Raw genomic sequence first — 16,022 nt, forward strand, 5'->3', positions numbered from 1 at the left:
CTGAATACTTGACAGCCCCCAACTGAAGCAAACTAAATCCTCATCTGTAGAACACCAGTTAATTATTTTGTGGCATTTTAGCTTGGCACAGTATATAGGAATCTCCAGAATTTATTTAGACAGGAATTATTTATGCTAATATGCAAAAAAGGTCACACATAGGATAAAAAGATGGAGAGGAGTATTTCAGATATTTTATGCAACAAAAAATGCAGATAAGCATCAAATCTATTTCTGTTGCTTTCCCCATTTCTATAATAGTACGTGTGCATGCACACACATGCGTATACACACACACACACACACACAAACACACTCACTCTCTCTCACATAAGTACACTGTACCTGTAAAAACCTTGTGACATCTGTGATTGCATTTCTGAAGACATAGTCATCCTTCTGACAGTCAAACCAGCCCAGCTTTGTGATTCTGGCATATAACTGGATGAGTGCTTGTGTCACGAAAGTAGCCAACTTTGGCCGAGTAGCAAGGTAGTTGAGCACATAGTTCCCTACAAAATGAAACAGTCTGCATGTTAAGGAGGCTGTAAATACAGAGGATCAGTTCCCTCCCACCCCGAGATAGGGTTTCTCTGTGCAACAGCCCTAACTGTCCTGGAAATAGCTCTGTAGATTAGGCTGGCCTTGAACTCACTGGCTTGCCTCTGCCTCCAAGTGCTGGGATTAAAGGCGTGTACCACCTCTGCCTGGTTAAAATCATGATTTCCTTTTCAGAAAAAAGGTCTAAGCCCTTGAATTTAGAATTTTTACAACACCATAATGAAGAATCTTAAGTTATAGCAGCCTTAAATGTACTCTTTTTTTAAAAAAAGATTTATTTATTATGTATACAACATTCCTTCCATGTATGCTTGCACACCAGAAGAGGGCACCAGATCTCATTATAGATGGCTGTGAGCCACCATGTGGTTGCTGGGAATTGAACTCAGGACCTCTGGAAGAGCAGTCAGTGCTCTTAACCTCTGAGCCATCTCTCCAGCCCCTTAAATGTACTCTATATGGCTAAATACTGCCGTATATGCAGAACTAAAAAATCCTCTAAAAACTTTTTTTCTAGCCCGGTGGTGGTGGCACATGCCTTTAATCCCAGCAGTCAGGAGGCAGAGGCAGGCAGATCTCTTTGAGTTCGAGGTCAGCCTAGTCTACAAGAGCTAGTTCCAGGACAGGCTCTAAAAACTACAGAGAAACCCTAAAAAAACTAAAAAACAAACAAAAAAACAACCAAGCAAACAAAAAAACCCCAACTTTTTCCCCAAGGTATCAGTGACAATAAAAAGATGAAAGAGGTTGGGTGTGGTGGTGCATCACTATAAACCTAAAAAGTGTGAAGTGAGACAAGAAGAGTTGAGGTACACAGTGAGGCCCCATCTCCAAAACAAACCAAAATCAAAAGTGAATAAAGAAATGTGTTAGCAACCAAAGGGATGGTTTACAGAACTCTGGGAAAAACCTGAATCCTAGATACACTTAATTACATTAAACTATTTAACTATTTAGTTACTATCAGCACACTATGAAACAGATTTCTTTAAGACAAATCAGAAAGTTCTGTACTTACGGATATCTATTCGCTGTTCCAATGGTAGTGGGTTGTTTGTTCGTGACACAAGCTTGGTAAGGCATGTAGCTGCTAGCAACTGGGAGTAGGATGACTGGAAAGAGAGTGTACCGGATAATCAGCTGTAAGGTTTTTGTTTTGAGATGTTTTAATGATGTTTTACAAAGTTTCACCTTGTGACATTTCTGCAGTACTCAATCAGAATAAAAAGAAAACAACTATAGGACAGAATAGTCCACTACACTGCATAGTTCATATGTCCATCAGCACTGCTCTGGGGGAGTGCATATGACAGCTTTACAGTAAACTTCAGAAAACTATTGCTGAAAAAAACTATGTCCTTATAACGGAATAGTATCCTACGCTCCAGTAAGGCTTTTAAAGAATTCTAGATTCAGAGCACTAAAACATTCCAGCTGGTCATAACATGAGGAAGGATCATGTATGGTGACCTTACATAAAATCATGCAACAGGAACAGATTCAGAACCATTGAAAATAGTCTAGCTGAGGGTCAAAAATAATTGTCCATGAAACTAAGTCTCATCTATTCATGTTAATATTTGTATATAACACTACCAGGCAGAAAAAGATTCTTAAGACTAAGAAAAAAAATTGTTGGTGGTACACCCCCTACAATCCTAGCACTCTGGAGGCTGAGGCAGGAGGACAGTTGTGAGTTCAAGGCTAGCTAAAAGCTATATACATGGAGACCCCATCTCAAAAACAGCAAAACGAGTAAAACAACAGAAAAAAAGTTACAAAAGTGACTTGAATGTGATTTGTACTCATACACTTGAACACAGTTTACCATAAAAATATAAACTGTAAAGTTTTATTCATAATTTTAATAGATTTGCCAAATCACTGAGAAGTCTGCACAGATTAAATACAAGGAATCCAACATTACACTTTTCTGTACTGTACTCATTCCGCTTCTGTCCATCTTGTTAACTGTCAGTGAGAAACTAGAGTCAACAGTTCAGAGAGCATGTGGCTCTGGGAGCAAGGAAGGAAAGAACTGGTGTACTGTCTCCTGAGACACGTGCTCCACACCAGTTCAGTGATTACAAGAAAACGCAGATGCTATGTGCAGAAAGCTTCAGTCAGACCAGTGTTCAGTATGACAGGACTTTGTAATCTTCAAATATTTAGAAAAAGGGTTAGATCTGTTAGAAAAAAATCCTAAGATTCTGGCGCAAAGAAACCAAATTAGGGCAGATCAAACCAAATTAAAATGCCCATCATTTTATTAAATACAGTGCTGAGTGCATGGTGGGTAGACAGGAAAGCGAGGAGCACAAGCAAACCTGGAACCATATGTTTCTCCTCTGGGAACTCACCTACATACCCTGTGGGAGTGGTCCTGACCTCTCCCTGGCATGCTGGGATTTGGAGTCCAGACCAATGCAACTCTCAGGCCAGGGGGCTGGATGGGTGCCAGGGGCTGGGGCTATGCTCCAGACTTAACAGATCCCTGAACCGAAGGTTGTTTGAAAAAGGGTGATTTTTAACCAACTATAATTTAATTATATTAACACTGACAATACTAATGATAACTAAACAGTAAGTCAATTGTCAATTAGAATTTTATATTCAACAAATTGGCCATTTCATAATTTTATGTTCTTTTGGCTTGAAGGCTTTTTTTTTTTTGGACAGGGTCTAACTGAACTCATGGCAATTATCTCACTGCTATGATTACTGGAGGCACGAGCTACTCACTACCCTGAACCATTTATAATAAAATTTTTTAGGGATATACTGTTGTTCAGAAAACAATATTGCACCATCACTCCTATTTCCACCTCTACAAGGCTCAGAGTAAATATAGCTATTGTTTGTATCTTTTCTTAGTTTCTTCCCTTTTATCATGTGGAAAAGATAATACAGGTATGCATACCTAGAAAGCAGTTAGAGCATTAAGGAAAAACAAGACTCAACTGGGTGTGGCAGCACGTGCCTTTAATCCCAGCACTTGGGAGGCAGAAGTAGGCAGATTTCTGACTTTAGACAGCGTGCTCAAAAAAAAAAAAAAAGAAAAGAAAAAAAAAAAAGTTCTAGGATAGCCGAGACTACTAAGAGAAACTAAACTCTGCCTAAAAACAAACAAAGCAAAATTTTTGAAAAACAAAACAAAAAAATTTAAGTTCTGCTGTTCCTTTGTCTAAGGAAAGTCAGGCCAGGTGTTGACTTCCTAAAGCTGAAGTTACTGGTATTTGAGAGCTACAGGACATGGGTGCTGGGAAGCAAGCTCTGGGTCCTTTTCAAGAACAGTTTATGCTCTTAGCCACTGATCCATCTCTTCAGTCTCAGTTGGCAGGGATTCCAATTCTAAAACCTAAACTTCCTAGGTAGACGTGGTCACACTTTAAATTAGCGCGGGAGCCAGATGCAGTAGGATCAGGAGTTTAGCTACGTAAGCAAGTTTGAGGCTACCCTATACTGTTTTGAGACTGCCTCAAAACACTAACAAAACAACACCTTAATTTCCACTGTCATGGTCATGTGTCCTTAGAATTGTTCAGCAAGCAGTAAGAGCTGAGGAGAAAACAGTCTGTACAACAAGGACTTATGCACTCCCTTATATCCTACAAAAGACAGGAAGTGACACCGAAGCATAAACATAGAGAATGCATTCCAGGAATCTGGTGCAGGACAGAAATATATGTGTAAAGAGTTTATCAACTTGACTGATACAATAGTGTTCAAGAGTAAAATGGATACAGATACCTTTAGACTCAGAGCAGAGACTAGCACAGTCTGTCCCTAAAGTTAGAACCAGAGCATTTTCCTTAATTCTTGTTACCCTTTAGGACTTGTTAACGCTTACGTACACTTCCCCTCTCGAGGAGCAGCTGGCACTTGCTCAGGCAATCAGGGCTGTTGGTGAATTCAACCAAGGCTTTCTCCGCCTGCAGTCGAGTGGTTGTATCTGTTGTTTCATACAACTGTTTGCACAGATTCTCTAGTTGGGCCAGGCTCTGGAAAAGTTCAGGAAGAAATGTCAGTCTAGGCAATTACCCATCTATTGCACTCTCACTTGGAATTCCTGGACAGAGGTAACAATGCTCAGCGAAGCAATAACTGCCACTCATCAGATGTCAAGTAACCTTTATTTTATAACATGTAGCTCTAGTTAAAGCATTAGAAAACAAAATGATATAACGCCTAGAATATCTATACATTTTTGAGACATTCCTCTGGGGAATAAACACAAATGACATACTTTCCCTTGTAAATAAATACTTCCTAAGTTCTTCCAAAAAATTTCAAACAAAAATTCAAAACTTATTTTGTCACCAACTGTAGAAGTGCTAACAGGGGAATTGTTGCTAAAATCAAGCACATAAAACACAATTTAAATGCAACACGGTACTTTACATGGTTTTAAATATTTTTCTTTTGAGCAATAGTTGCTAGCTTGCAGCTACCTATATGGATAAAGACATCACCCCTACAAAGTTTCTAGAACATTTGAGAAAATGGAACACACCTTTCTCCCTGAGTCCCGCATGTCTCAAGCGCAGCATACACACTTCTGATAGATTTAAATTCTTGCTTCAGTTCCGCTTTTAAAGTGAAAGGGTCAAAATAAATTCAACCCTAGCGTCTGCTTTCTTGGAGATAAGACAAGGGAAACGCCCCCAAACAAACCCGTCTCTCCAAATCTTGAACCAGTTCCAGAGAGGCAGGAGAAGTTTGGGTGTGTGCTTTGTTTACAACCAAAGGGACGCAAACAAATCTACTTCCACTCTACTTGTGCTCAAGGAAACGTTGAAAACTAGTTAAAACCACACTTAATTACCCCCTTTCACTGCCTGAAAACAACAGCAAACGTGTAAGTCTTTAACAACGAATGGTTTGGACTTTAAGAACTTTCAACAGTAGTAAGCAAGGCTTGGGTTAAGTAGTTTCAGGAACCTGGCTATTAGAAGTGATCACTCTGATGAGAATAAAAAAATAGTGATATTGAAATAAGGTGTGGAAATTGCCTGAAATGCCTGTCCGAGGCTTTTCATGCCCGAGGCTTTTCATTAGGCTGCCTTTGGGCAGGATTCCTATTTCATTCAATGTGATGAATAAAAAAACCTTACCATTAAACAAACGGCAGTGAAGGTAGACACTAGCGTCACTCCAGGAAACCCTCAAAGGGTTTCATCCTCAAAAGGGAGCAAACAAGTGTCTCTGGTCTCAGTGAGGCTCACTTGTTTCTAACTTCCAGCTACTTCTCCCTAGCTTCTGCCCAAAGCAGAGACATTTGTAGCTGTGAAGTCAGATCAAAATCTAAAGTTCTAAGAGTACTACCTGATCCCATGATCCCCACTCTACATGGCTCACAAACACAGAGACAGAGGAGATACCTAACTGTATATACAACACAAAACACTTAGGAATGTCACTGCATGCTTGTCAGTACTGACCTAAGATCCCACTGAAAACGGAATCAGTTTATTTATAAATTCCCACATTCTTTTTTTTTTCTTTTTCCTTTTTCTTCTTTGAGACAGGGTCTCTACAGAGCCCTGGTTGCCCTGGAATTCTCTATGTAAACCAGGCTGGCCTCAAACTCAGAGAATCACCTGCACATGTGCCATCCTACTCAGTGAATCCACACATTTTAAAACAAAAGATAAAGTCTCCTTCACAAGGTTTTGTTTCAATATCAGACTTCAGTTTCCTCATGTAAAATGATTCCCTTATAACAAAAGGAAGAAATTATTTAAAACAGGCAACAAGGACAACATCAAGAAGACACCATTACTGAAAAGGAAAGTGTGGCTTTAAATTTGATATTAGGTAAATGCACACACTCTGAACAGATACCCTCTAAATAGACTTGCGGTTGCTTAAGGTATAATGAGGCTCCTTAAGGTCTGATCAATCAGTTCTAATAGCTTCCCCACATCAACTCTTCTTTATGCTTATTTCAACAAAGTTGTTCATGCTAGGATGGCTAAGCATCCCTTATTACCAAATCCAACAACAGGTCATGGTTGCTGTTTTGGTGTGCTAATTTAGCAGACAAAACACACCGAGGAGTGAAGACTGATAATGAATGAATCCTCAGTTCATGAAATAAGGCTGATTAAAAACAACAAAACCAAAACTGAAGTCTGAAGAACGACAGCTCCACCTCTATATTTCCAGAACAAACGGTTAACAGTTTGATCCCACAAAATCAGTGGCAGTGTCTTAAAAACACAGGGCTAACAGTCACTTTTCTATGTTGACCCAAGTACACATAGAAGGCAAAAAGAATGAGGCATGTAAGGTCTTCTGTTCCAAGTGTTTCCACAGCAAATCTAACAGCTAGGATGACTTTAAGTCTCTTGCTTTTACTTAACCTAAAATAACTTATCTTATTACTATCTGATTAGCTATCAGAGCTTCTACTTCCAACTTGAAGTGGCAACAATCCGCCAGGGCAGGAGAACCGAAGGTCAACTCCTCCCTACTGCTACTTGGTATGATGATACTCTTGCCACAAAACAAGCCTGGAGATATGAAGGACTATTTTCTGTTCCTGAAACTGTCATCCCTGTAGTCCACATAGCAACCTCTATCTGCTGCCACTGAAATAGAAAAGCAGTTACAAACTAGAAGGTAATCTTCAAACTGGCAAGGTACTGCTTTATTACAAGAACCTCAGACCATTAACCCTAGCCTAGAACTAGACTGATTTTGCCAAGTCACATGTTAAAAAATTACCTACATACATGCTTATGTGTATACACACATATAAAATACAAATTATAAAATGCTTCCCAATTATGCATATTTCAACAAAAGAACTAGTGCTGAGACCACAGTCCTCACAGTGTGATGAATTAGTTGAAGAGCTGATTCTACACAAGGAAAATAATTTTGCTTGTACACTGGATACTATATTACACCACAAAGCAGAAATAGCTTGGAATGTATCTTTTTTTTTGTTTTGTTTTTGTTTTTCAAGACAGGGTTTTTCAGTGTAGTTTTCGAGCCTGTCCTGGCACTAGCTCTTGTAGACCAGGCTGGCCTCAAACTCACAGAGATCCTGCCTCTGCCTCCCGAGTGCTGGGATTAAAGGCGTGAACCACCACTACCTGGCTTTAGAATGTATCTTAATTGGTTTGTATACTATTGGTTTTCAAATACCTAACAGTTAAATTAGCCTCACTGCTTTAAAAATCTACTTTGGAGATTTCCACTCACAGATTAGGATTTTTTTTTTTAAGACGAGCGAGCTCAATACTTTTCTATTAATTAAACGTAAGTATTAACTGGAAACAAGCATAACCCATGGATCAGACCTGTAGGTGATTTTTTTGAGTGTATCTTTGACATGACTGCTGTCTGATAGAAGTCACCATGACATTACAAAACAAAGGTGTAGGACACCAGTCTTAATGGGAAAATAAATAAATAAGCAAACAAACCAAAACCAGAGAGGATTTATTAGTAGTCAAACTTTCATAATTAGGATATTTTAACAATAAAAAAGAATTGGTGGAAAAAAATTAGGCCATGTCCAACCCATTTAGATCCTCCTCACTAGCATTCTGCACACTAAAAAACATTAGTGTTGGGGATATTAAAAGAGAAGATATTGAACTTCTGTCAGAAAATGGGTTACTTGGAGATTTATAAAGTAAATGGGATAGATGGATAAGAAAAAATATACTTAGAAAAAATACTGAGTCAAGATAGTATCTTATTGTTAATGAGTTATCCAGTCATTAACACAGGAATAACTAAAGAACTCTTAAAAACTGGCAATTATTATTGATAGGTTAGAAGAAGAGAAGGTCAGCAAGATGGCAGATAAAGGTGCCTGCCATGCAAGTTGATGCTGCTATCCATTACAACAAAGCTGTTCACTCTAGGATGGCTAGGCATCTGTCATAGTAAACCCACAGATCCCCAGATTCCACACAAAAGTGTAAGGAGAGAAGGGATTCTACAAACATGTCCTCTGCCTCCAACACACTCACTGTGGTTGGTACATGTGCACGAACGAACACACACCCCATATAGCAAAACAGAAGTATACTGTCGTTTGTATGTTTATTTATATAAGAAAATCTGAATCTAAACTAAAGTTAGTTACAACTGAGAAGTGAGACTATGGGAGATTTGAAACTTCCATAATCTGAAAAAAGTGAAGACTAGCCTTTAAAAACTACATTAACTTACTTATGCGTGTGAACTTGATGTGGCCCAAATGAAGAGAAGGACAACCTGACCTGCAGGACTTTGAGCCTTTCACCACTTAGGACCCAGTTAGAGAATGTAGGCTGTCAGACTCGGCGGTAGGTACCTCTATCTACTAAGCCATCTTGCTGGTCCTTGAATTTTTTCTTTTTTAATAGAGAAAACAGAGACTTCTATGTAGCCTTAATTGGCCAGGAACTCGCTATGCAGACCAGGCTGGCCTCAAACTTGCCTCTTCACTCGAGTGCAGGAATTACAGGAATGAGTAACTATATTTTGTTTATATTTTAAATTAAAAAATTATTATTTGTGTATGTGCCTAAGTGAGTTTATGAACATCATATTTATATGGGTGCCCACAGAGGCAAAAGGGTATTGGATCCCAGGAAAGCGCACTTATAGATAGATGGCAGCTACCCACATGATTTGGGTACTGGGAATTGAACCTAGCAAGGTCCTATGGAAGAGCAGTAAATACTCTTACCCAATGAACCATCTCTTCAGTCTCATGATTTGAAGTTTTAACTACAACTACGGGGGCAGAGAAGGTACCCAAGGTTATACAGAGAAACCCCGTCTTGAAGAAAAAAAAAAAGTACTGCCTTGCTTCATGGCCCAAAGTTATGGACTAAATCTAAGGAATATTTTATTTTTTAATTATGTGTATATGTGCACATTAATGCAGGTGCCCACAAAGACCAAAAGTGGGCACCAGATCTTCTAGGGCTAGAGTTATAGGCAGTTATAAGCTGCCCTATGTGGGTGCTGGGAACTCAACTCCAGTTTTCAGTAAAAGAAGTATGCTGTTTTTATTTCTTTAGTTTTGGTTTTTACAGTTAGGGTTTCTCTGTGTAGCCCTGACTAACTTGTCTCTGTGGACCAGACTAGCCTCAAACTCAAGAGATCAGCTTTTCTCTGCCTCCCAAGTGCTGAGATTCAAGGCATGTGCCACCATATCCCAAACAGCACACTTTCTTAACTTCAGGCATCTCTCCAGCCCCCATATCAAAGTTCATATTACTCTATAAGCAGGAAAAAAACATATCTTCTCCTGAGCAAATGGAGCATGGGCGCAAGAGGAGAGGGGAGAGGAAGAAAGGGACGGGAGCGGAGTGGAGAAAAATGTATAGTGCAATAAAAACAAACAAACAAACAAACAAACAAATCAAGAAAAAACCCAAAACCTTATCTTTATTTTAAGACAATTCATGCTATTCTTTTTTTTTTTCCGAAGTCAGCTCCTTTAATTAGTAATGATCTTATTTATTTAATTAGGGACAAAGACTAACTATGAAGTCCTGACTAGTTTGGATCTTATAGCAATCCTTCTGCATTTGCTTCCAGAATCTTGGGATTACAAGTGTGGACCACTAAGCCTGGCGGTAATAATTTATTAATAGTGATCAGAATTCATAAAGCTAAGGAAAACAGAAAGTCTTTTCCAGAAGTTAATTAAAAACTGTATTTGTAACTAGTTTCTATTTTGTTCTTAATATTGGTGGTTTTGACTTGTGTTGGCCTGGATGGCCCAGAACTCACAAAGATCTGTCTGCCTTGGTCTCCCAACTATTGGAATTAAAAGCATGTGCCACCAAGTCTAGCAACTATTGGTAGTTTAAATGAGCAGATACCCCCCCCAAAAAAAACCCCAAACGTCAAAAATCAAAACCAAACACTTAAAGTTTCTTCCTATTTATAAAATTAACAGAAGATAATCTTTTGGAGCTAAAGCCAGCTTGGTTTTATACATTTAATTTGATATATTTACATATTACCAGCCAAGTTCTCATTAATTATTTCAGAAAGGCTTATTACACTGGAGTCAATAGTCAGTATGAAAATTTACTCTGAATGTTTACATATGCAAATCATTTATTTTTTTAAAAGTTAGTTTAAGAAAAATGTTTATGAAACCATACACATTAGACATTAATATGTGTTTCAGAGGGCATCCAAACAACCAACAGCCAAAGATTTGTAATCTCTGGCATTTCCAGGATATGAGTTCAAATCACAAAGATAATAGAACTGGCTAAAATGGAAAAGCTAAGGTCACTGTTGGGCTGCACTTCAAGTAGATTCACACACTGTTAGTTAGGCTGAGCTGATTCAAACATGCTAAAAACCTGGTGGTGTCACTGTTCAACTTCCAATACCATAAATGGAATGGTTCCCAAATAGAAAGCCAAATGCATTGAAAGTTGTATGGATAAATATTCTGCTTCCTAGTCTGGGTGCAGGGTATTCATGAATGTCTACTTCATACTGATGGAGATGTGTACTTAACAATTTTTGCAGCTTCCTGAATGCACAGACAAATGACACAACCCTCCCCCAACTCTCCAAGTATTTGTTCTCTCCATTGCTTTCTTATGGTAATGGGGAGTGTTCATCAATGCCCTGAACTACACTGGAGACTAGTTACATTCTGTCATGCCACTGGAACTAGGCCTCCAATTTGCTCAGCAAATAACTAAGGCAAGGTTTCTGAATGCATTTGAGGACATCATACTTTTTTTTAAAGAGTACTGAGAAGGAAACATTTTTTTGCAGGTGCTGTGTAATGTCTACTGACTTAAAGCAAGATAAAATGCAAACTTCAGCATGTGATACTGTCCTGCAGAGGGCTGCATGCATTAGATAAGGATAGTAAGAGTGCTACCGTCTGAGACTGCAAAATTCCATACTGACTAAAAATATGAATCAATTCTAACATAGTAAACACACATGACTTTTGCATTGTAATAACATAGCCAAAACATGTTAAATTATTTTGAGATAAACAGTCTGACATTTAATGTTCTTTTTAATTTTATATTTACCACATCAGCATTCAATTAATCTGTCACTAGAAGTTGGCTTAAGTTCTTTGTCACAGAACAGAGGCTTACAAGTTGTAGCATTTAGATCTACTTATAAAAAGAGGTTTCACACAAGCAGTCTGAAATGACCCAGAGACATTTCTGGTTTCTGGCCTTGCAAAGCAGGTTTAAAGTTTAAAACTGTTGAACACTATCTGGTTTTTCTGCTTTCCACAAAAAAAAATTTAGAAAGTGAGGAAACACTGGCTCTTAGCCACCTGCTGCCAAGAAGGAAGAGCTTCCGGGGGGCATGCTCCTACACTTCCCTGAAAGACCTGGCTCTTTCCCTGTGCCCTACTGCAAATCCTGACTTAAGTGGTTCACTACAGGATGACAGATGGAACGATCCTGATTGCACAATAGACTTTGGTTTAGCTTTGGTTATAACTCTGACAAATTTTTGTTAATAGTCCTTTGAACATAAAACTTAGGTAGAGAATGATTCTAAATGTCAAGCAGCTTGGATACTGATCTTGTAACCGTGTGACTGGACAAGTTAATTACAAGAGCTTATTTCCCATAGAAGTGAGTAGATTTAATTATATGAGTGGTTTTTGTTTGTTTGTTTGTTTCTTGGGAGGGGGGGGTTGAGATAGGGGTTCTCTGTAGCCCTGGCTGTCCTGGAACTCACTCTGTAGTCCAGGCTGGCCTCAAACTCAGAGATCCACTTGTCTCTGTCTCCCAAGTGCTGCCTCTCCTATCAACCCCATTTACAACTTTTTAAGTTCTTTTTGTCTCTTAAAAACAAATTTTGACTTTCAAAGTTCAGAGAGTAATAACAAAAACAAAAAAAGACAAAAACAAAACCAAGAAACACAAACACACCCCCAAACCACAAATATGAAAGTAAAAATATACAAGAAAAAGACCAAAAGCAAAAAACAAAAACAAAAAAACTGAAGCAAAGCAAAATGAAACAAAAATATCAAATAATAATGAGTTCATTTTGCATTGGGTCAACTAACTATTCCTGCGCACATGGGCCTACCCTGAGGTGTGGTTAAAAGATCCAGTGAGACACCATTGGACTACAACAGTGTATACTGTTATGAAAATAGAAAAACAAAAAATTTTAAAAAAAGTATGTAAGTCAAGCAGGTCACCCCAAGAAAGGAAGCAGTCACCTAAGTTATCTGGGAGTCCAAACCTGTAGTTTAAAACAACCACATGCAAATACACTTTCCTGCTATTTTACTATTTGTTATGGCTTAAGCGTGCAAAGCTCCCCATATCTCATGTGCTTGAACACTTGATCCTCAACTGGAAACACTGGTTTGGGAGGTTATGGAACTTTCTAGACATGGTCCACAATGGTATATAGTCATAGAGGCTAAACTCATGATTAGAGGCTGAAGTCTTTTACTTCTTGGTCAGCTGCCAAGAAATATGAACCAGTTACCGCATGTTCTTCCACCACAGCCCAGAGATGCTCCCAATACCACACCCTTTCCACCACGATGGGATATATTCCCTAAACTGTGAGACAAAAGGAATACTTCTTCCTTTAAGTTGATTCTTTCGAGTGTTCTACAACAGCAACAAACCACAACTAACAAGTCAATCCTCTAAAACCTGTTTCTAAGCACAACTACAGGGAGAATGATAACAAGGTGTCACCCCACATCTCTAACTAGTGAAACTAGTGTGATATTATCTTGATATTACCAGATTTCAGATCTTTATTATGTAACAAGAATGGTTAAACAGTTGACTTTCAAAGTTCAGAAAACGATAACCTATTGGTTAGGCATTAAAGGAGTCAAAGTGAGAATGTTACATAAACTTTTATGTCAAGTAGACTTAGTTTTCAAGAGTTATTTGTTTTAAGTTATTAGGCAACTTACACTGTAATGGGATACTATTGGGTAGTTCACACTGATGATTTTAAATCTATGCTTTTTTTTTTTTTTTTTTTTAATTTGAAACAGGGATTCTCTGTGTAGCCTGGCTGTCCTGGAACTTGCTTTGAAGACCAGGTAGGCCTCGAACTTCACCTGCTTCTGCCTCCTGAGTGCTGCTGGGATTAAACCTGTGTCGCCACTGTCTGGCTTAAATCTATGCTCTTAATATTTTTTTTGCATATTCAAACTTTAGAGTATTTTATGCAAAATTCTATTAAAATAGTAAAAGCTCAATCATATACAATAAGCAAAGGGAGTGACCACACATCACCAAGTCTCCTCACTGTGTTGGAATGACTAGAAAGAAAGATTTCAGAAAACTCCAGGGTCAAGTGTTCTCTTTTTCTCCTTCCCTCCCTCCTTTTTCCTTCCTTCCTTCCTTCCTTCCTTCCTTCCTTCCTTCCTTCCTTTCCTTCCTTCCTTCCTTCCTTCCTTCCTTCCTTCCTTCCTTCCTTCCTTCCTTCCTTCCTTCCTTCCTTCCTTCCTTCCTTCCTTCCTTCCTTCCTTCCTTCCTTCCTTCCTTCCTTTTGAGATGGGTTTCATCTGTCTCAGGCTGGCTTTGAACTAACTATGTAGCCAAGAATGACCCTGACTGATTCTTTTTACACTTCTAGTCCTTACAGTTTCTCTGATTAACGTAAAATACACTTACAAAGGGAATCAAACTTACTTGAAAAAAATGAAAAGACTAGCAATACATTGGAAGAAAAATCTTTGCAAAAACCTGAAACCAGACTGATACTAGAAAAATATAGAAAGACTGCTTAAAACACAACAATTCCTTTAAAATTCTCACTCCCCAAATAAGAAAACACCCCAATTAGATAATCACAAAAAAGCTGGGCATAGTAGCTTGTAGCTATAATTCTACCACTTGTGAGGCTGAGGCAGGTGGACTGCCCTGAGTCTAAGGCCAGTCTGGGCGACAGAGTTCAATTCCATCTCAACAAAACAAACAAAACAAAAACAGAAAACAAACAACCCCCCACAAAACTCCTTAAACTAAATCAAACCAAAAACCTTCCCCAACAAAAATCCCCTGAAGATCAGAATGCCCACCTCACTAAATATACAGATGGCAGGTGAGAATGTGAAAAGCTGCTAACTTCAACATCACCTGGGTCCTGCCATTTAAAGAGTAGTGAGCTACCATCACACAAACACGAACAATACAGATGTTGGCAAAGACATAAACAATAAAGACTGCACAGTCTTTTAGAGGGCACTTCAAAGATACCAACTGAGTTCCTTGTTATATACCCTTCAAAACTGGAAACTCATGTCTGCATCAAAACTTATACACAAACTTTATAGTAACTTAAATTTATACAGTTAAAACTTGGATACAAAGACACTAAGAACTTAAGTACACACAAAACCAAACTGAAAAAAAAAATGACATACTGAATGATTCCAATCCTGGGAAAGGCAAACACCACAGGGTAGAAAAAGTAAAAACTTAGATCAGGGTTGGAAGGATGAAGAAGGAGAACACAGGTGGTGTTTAGAGCAGTGAAATGATTTGGTAATAACAAATACATAATATCACAGCCTAGCTAAAACCCAAACATGCAGGCTGAAGAGATGGCTTGGAGATTAAGAGCACTGGCTGCTCTTCCAGAGGTCCTGAGTTCAATTCCCAGCAACCACATGGTGTCTCACAACCATCTGTAATGAGATCTGATGCTCTTTTCTGGCCTGTAGGTATACATGTGGACAGAACACTGTATTCATAATAAATAAGTCTTAAAAAAAAGAAAAAGAGCACTGGCTGCTTTTGCAGAGGTCCTGAGTTCAATTCACAACCATTCATAATGAGATTTGGTGCCCTTTTCTGGCCTGCAGGCATACATGCAGGCAGAACACTATAGAAAATAAATTAAAAAACAAAATAAAATAAAAACAAACAAAACCCCCCAAACATGCACAGAGTGGACACGGAAAAACAGAGGAAACTGTGGCGGACAGGAGTTGGGAGGTTATGGAGAAACTGTACTTACTACTCAAATTTTCAGTAAGCTTAAGAAAAAGTACAGTAAAAACAAATTTAACAGTAACAATAAAATTAAAAACAGGGCTGGTAAGATGGCTTAGTGGGTAAAGGAACTACTCAGTGGCAAGCATGATGACCTGAGTTCAATTTGTGGGAACCACATAGTGGAAGGAGAGAACCAACTCTTGGAAGTTGTTTTCTGACCTCTACATGTGTAAGTAATTCCCCAATAAATAAATGTAATAAAAATAATGAAAAATCCAGCCAGGAAGTGGTGGTGCATGCCTTTAATCCCAGCACTCGGGAGGCAGGTAGGCGAATCTCTGTAAAAATATCCAATAAGAAAATCCACAAACTCAAAATCATTGCTGAGATCTGCTTGCAAAAGATATGAAAGAATGTTATAGATTATTCACTTTTTAGTGGGATATTAGAAACTATGAAATTCTTCTACATTTAAATATTGAAATGTGTAATTTGACTTAAGGTAAACTA

General features: G+C 38.4%; 1 protein-coding gene across 3 annotated transcripts in view; it reads right to left on the reverse strand.

Annotated features, from left to right (window-relative positions):
- Positions 1-16,022, reverse strand: part of Xpo7 (exportin 7) — a 68,924-nt gene that overhangs the window by 39,583 nt on the left and 13,319 nt on the right. For 2 of the 3 annotated variants that reach the window (XM_085698707.2, XM_085698706.2), the window contains exons 1-4: positions 5,075-5,178; positions 4,416-4,562; positions 1,580-1,673; positions 346-512 (exon numbers count right to left, since the gene is read on the reverse strand). In XM_085698707.2, coding sequence (XP_085554833.1) covers positions 346-512; positions 1,580-1,673; positions 4,416-4,562; positions 5,075-5,095 — 429 coding nt within the window. In that variant the 5' untranslated portion in view covers positions 5,096-5,178. Of the gene's footprint in view, positions 1-345; positions 513-1,579; positions 1,674-4,415; positions 4,563-5,074; positions 5,179-16,022 lie in introns of those variants that run through there. The other variant, XM_085698705.2, reaches the window with a different exon arrangement.

The sequence above is a fragment of the Myodes glareolus genome, chromosome 12, assembly GCF_982192425.1.
Source record: "Myodes glareolus chromosome 12, mMyoGla1.1, whole genome shotgun sequence".
Lineage (NCBI taxonomy): Eukaryota > Metazoa > Chordata > Mammalia > Rodentia > Cricetidae > Myodes > Myodes glareolus.